General features: G+C 38.9%; 1 protein-coding gene across 3 annotated transcripts in view; it reads left to right on the top strand.

The window, feature by feature from the left end:
• zcchc14 (zinc finger, CCHC domain containing 14) overlaps positions 1-4545 on the top strand; it is a 49168-nt gene that overhangs the window by 30906 nt on the left and 13717 nt on the right. For all 3 annotated transcript variants that reach the window (XM_032523217.1, XM_032523216.1, XM_032523215.1), the window contains 2 exons: positions 1069-1136; positions 3605-3783. In XM_032523217.1, the coding sequence (XP_032379108.1) occupies positions 1069-1136; positions 3605-3783 (247 nt within the window). The remainder of the gene's footprint in view (positions 1-1068; positions 1137-3604; positions 3784-4545) is intronic.

Below are 4545 nucleotides of genomic sequence, written 5' to 3'. Positions count from 1 at the left end.
AAGCGCCAAAAGCTGGAAAAAAGGGACAAATAAACCAGAAAAAGCAACAAAAATTTCAGAAAAGCACAAAAAAAAAAATCATTTTCATTTTTGACCAGGAAGGACAAGTTCATGGTTAGTGGGAAGACAACACAAGGGTTAAGAGCAAATACAATAAAAGGGGAGTAAATATATACCCAACTGCTTGAATTTCTGATAAAAACCACATGTTGTAATATATAACAAAAGTTGAGGGGGTGAAGCATCGTTTTATCAAATCGATTAAAAACGTTAACAGGATAATCGTATCGTTTGCCGACGTAAAATAGCCTCAGTGAGGAACTTGTTTTGGTGGAACGTGTGTAAGGAAACGGACATCTGACCAAAAAGAAGCAAACCCCGAAGTAGAATTTTGGAGATACATTATTACATACACATTCCCTAAATGATAAAAATAATCTCAGGTAAAAGTTCTTCAGTACTGTTTATTCTACAGATTGACCTTTTGCAAGTGTAAAATGCCTATACAATTCTAAATGAATAAATCAATCACTTCTCCCTAGGGCTGGGCACATTATGGATATTATAACTATCCATATACTGTATGAGGCTGGATAATATCTGAATTGTAGATATCGTAATATGGCATAATTCTTGTCTTTTCCTGGTTAGCTACATTACAGTGAAGTCATGTAATTGTGTTGTTTGATGTTTATTTTTTACAAGACTGTTATAGCTATTTATTATTTGCCTTTGCCCACTTAATCATTGTATCCACAGCATTGATTATATATCAAAAATCTCATTGCGTAAATGTTTTGTGAAAGCACCAATAGTCAATACTACAATATCGTCGCAATATCAACATCAAGATGTTTGGTCCAAAATATCATGACATTTAGTTTTCTCCGTATGGCCCAGCTCTACCTCCCCCCGTGTTTCTGATTTAATTATTGGAAACAGACATTTGGTCTTAATTACATGAAGTATTGAGCTGTTTGAACAGTCAGGTTTTACAGGGATGAATTGCTCGGTATCATCACAATGCGGATGTAATGATACATAATATGTTTTTTCTTCTTCTCTAAGCTGTCACAAGATTTTCCTGATGACGGAGTGGAGAAGTTCCTCCCGCAGTCCATAGAGCTGGACGCCAGGTGAGTTCATAACACTTCCTGTTTATTTATGCTCTCGAAAAGTGTAGTTTCTGTCTCATCATAGAGAAGTGTGTTCCAGCTGAGGAAAGCAAGGGAGTTTGATTGAACTCTTCCAGAAAGACTTAACAATAAAGCTGTGCAATTAACAAAATTGAAATCGTGATTATGATTTTTGGCTCCTTACAATTACAAAAACCGATGAAACGATTATTTTGCAGATTATGTTGTACAAATAAACTCTTATTTTATCTTGTGTTCTGAATGAAGAAAAAAAAATTGAAAACGTGAAAAGTATAAAGGGAAATGTGACAATTCAGGGTGTTTCCACTGTTTCACTGTTTTTTTAATTTCAATAAATGCAGCATTTTTCCCAAAATCTAAACTTATCACAATAAATAATTGTGATTTCAACATGACCAAAATAATCGTGATTATTATGTTTTTCCTAATCGAGTGGTCCTAGTTATAATCCGTATAAAGCATTCGCAGAGCAGTTTGCAAAAGGCACAAAGCACAAATTGTCGCAGAACAATTCACCAGGATGCAGGAAATGAAGTGTTCCAAATGCTCAAAATTTCTATTTGCTTGGACCCAAAGTGCAAAAGGTGGATGCGAGGAGGCAGCAGGCAGTGTAAGAAGGGCTACAACCAAAGGTGTCCAAAAAAAAAAATAATAAAGCACACTGGAGAACACAAAAAACTCACAGCCACTGGGACGTATCACAAATGGAGAGACGCAGGGAATGATGACAGGAGACACGACGATGAACCGACAAAATACACAGAAAGCAAACAGACATTTACAGAATATATAACTTATAAATGATTACATAATATCTATCCAATGTGTAATCAAGTTGAGATCAATGAAGACATCCTCTACAATCATTTGGCCAAATATGTTTTTACAGCATTTACAGTAACCTCTCTGACTGACCCCTTGTCCACATGCTCTTCCTGTTGCTTGTTGTCTATCCTGCTCCATGTTACTGCAACGTTAAGTTTTGTTCAGTCCAATCAGGCAAGTGAAAACTTACTTACCTTAACATGTACTTGCCTTATAGTATTGCCCCTATAGATTTTTTTTCAAAGAAAATGACCCATCAAAAGCGTCCAAAAAGTAAAGGAATCGGAAAAATGTCAAACCGTAAAAAAAATGTAACAAACGTCAAAAGTTTTCAAAAAAAGCATCACATTCTGTATGTGGAAAAAAATATGTTAAAAGCGTCAAGTACCAACTCAATTGTTGATTGGCCAATGGCACATTCAAATCACATCATCAACAAGCGCTCTCCAACGATAAAGCCGCGATGAAGCCCGAACGGACAGGTGGATTGGTATGTTTATTGCGCGACGCAGCGTTCTATTTGCCCTGGGCCAACGGGAAACCCTTATTGTTGAACCCTGTACTGTAATGGAAACTGCTATTTACTGTAATAGAGTGGAGCGCGTAACTTTGGGTTCAACATTGGGCGGGTTGAGATCTCCATTTTTGAGCAAAATACAAATTTTGAGCATCAACCACTTCTTTTTTTGCATTCTGGTGATTTTTTCTGCAAAAATGTAGGGTGCAAATGTCCTATGAATAGTGACCACTTATGGTTACCACTTGCTGAAATCAATTAGCAATAACGATATTGATTATGTTTGGTTACATGTAATTTAGATGATCAAACAAACACGTTACATTTACAGCTGACAAACTAATTTAAAATCTCTAGGCTCACCAAATGGTTCAGTGATCAACAATTAACCGTCTCAGGACAAAAGACCCACTGGCGAGTCCACGCGATGTTTGACAACAGTCCTACTCAAAAATGTTTCATTTTAGACATTTATTTACAACTTTATTCAGATATTATCCTACTTTTGTGAACCTAAGACTTTTGTAAACTCATTTCAAGCACCAAAATTGAAGTTTAGGTCCAAATGATCTCTTTAAACATTGCTGTGGAACAAATTTGGCCCTGACTTTACGCAAAGCTGAGTTTGTTCTGAACATTTTGATATGAAACACATCTCTGGTTAAATGCAAATATCCTTAAAATGTGAATGTAAAAGGAATGTAAAAATGTCCCCCCAGAGGGTTAGGAGCAATTGGATTAACATGTGACATGTGTATGCAAATCAGAAGAGAAGCATATTAAAAGTATTGTGAGCATCACATCGTGAAAGACAATGACTTTATGTAGTAAAACACAGATGTGGTAAAAAAGTCAATTTGTAATTGTGTTTTACTTAGTCAATGGAATATGTGATTACATGGTTGAGATAAACAGCCATTTTGATGATCTGTTATGACTTTTGTAAGAAGAGTTGTATTATGAAACTATGAAATAATCTGCAATAGCATGTGATGTAACATCTCCCTCTGCAGCTTGTAAATCCAGGCATTCCCTGTGTCCCTGTGTTTGTCTGTCTGACGTCCTGTCTGTCCCCCTGCTGTCCTGTATCTCTGCCTGCACCCAGGTGTCTGACAGCGTTGCCCTGTCCTGTCCTCCAGCACCACAGTGTCCAGCTGTTCTTCACCTCCACCCGGCCTCTCTCACCCAACTGTCCTGCCTCCCTCCCCTCCCCCCTTCCTCCATTACCCTCCCCCCTTCCTACGGCTCCTGTAGCCCCAACCTGTCCGTTCACCTCCAGCTCTAGTAAGTCTTGTGTTTCATTCTCAATGATTTTCCAATTTGGATTCCATGCCTTTTATGCTGGCTACTATTTTGAATGCAGAGAAATAGGAGACAACATGTAGCATTAAAACAGCAGAATAAAACTGGGGACGTCATAAATGTGTGGCTGTGAATGTGTGAGTCTATAAATCAGTAAGTCTCTAAAGAGGGCAACGGGGATATAAAACTATTCTTAGATGCAAGGAAAGAAGGTGTCAATGAGGGACGGGGCAAGATGAAAGATTTCATGTCTGGGTTTTTCTGTTGGAGAACAGAGTGAGGGGCGGGACTAAAGAGGTAATGGAAAGGACAAGGCCGTGGGTGGAAGTCTTGGTTGGTGGTAGTGAAGCGCTGAGAGAGGTGAGACTGCAGGCAGGATTTTCAGTTGGGGTTTTGGAGGTGTTGGAGGGAGCGAACGGGGTCTATTTTAGTCTGATGTGGGAATTCAGCATGGCATGTTTGTGTTGGGAAGCCTAGAGTGTGGTGATCTCATGTTGTGTGTGTGTGTGTGTGTGTGTGCGTGTGCGTGTGCGTGTGCGTGTTTGTGTGTGTGTGTGTGTGTGTGTGTGTGTGTGTGCGTGCATGCGTGAGTGAGTGCGTGCGTGCTTGTGTGTGTGTGAGTGAGTCTATGAGTGTCACTTCATCCCAAAGAGTATTTATAGCCATTGGTGCAGTGTACATCTGTGTGTGCTTGTACTTTTGTATGTGTTTCTACATTAATGTGTGTGTGTGTGTGTGTGTGTG

The sequence above is a fragment of the Etheostoma spectabile genome, chromosome 8 (genome assembly GCF_008692095.1).
Source record: "Etheostoma spectabile isolate EspeVRDwgs_2016 chromosome 8, UIUC_Espe_1.0, whole genome shotgun sequence".
Lineage (NCBI taxonomy): Eukaryota > Metazoa > Chordata > Actinopteri > Perciformes > Percidae > Etheostoma > Etheostoma spectabile.
Note: the sequence above shows the minus strand (reverse complement) of the source record. Positions and strands in the feature narration are given on the sequence as shown.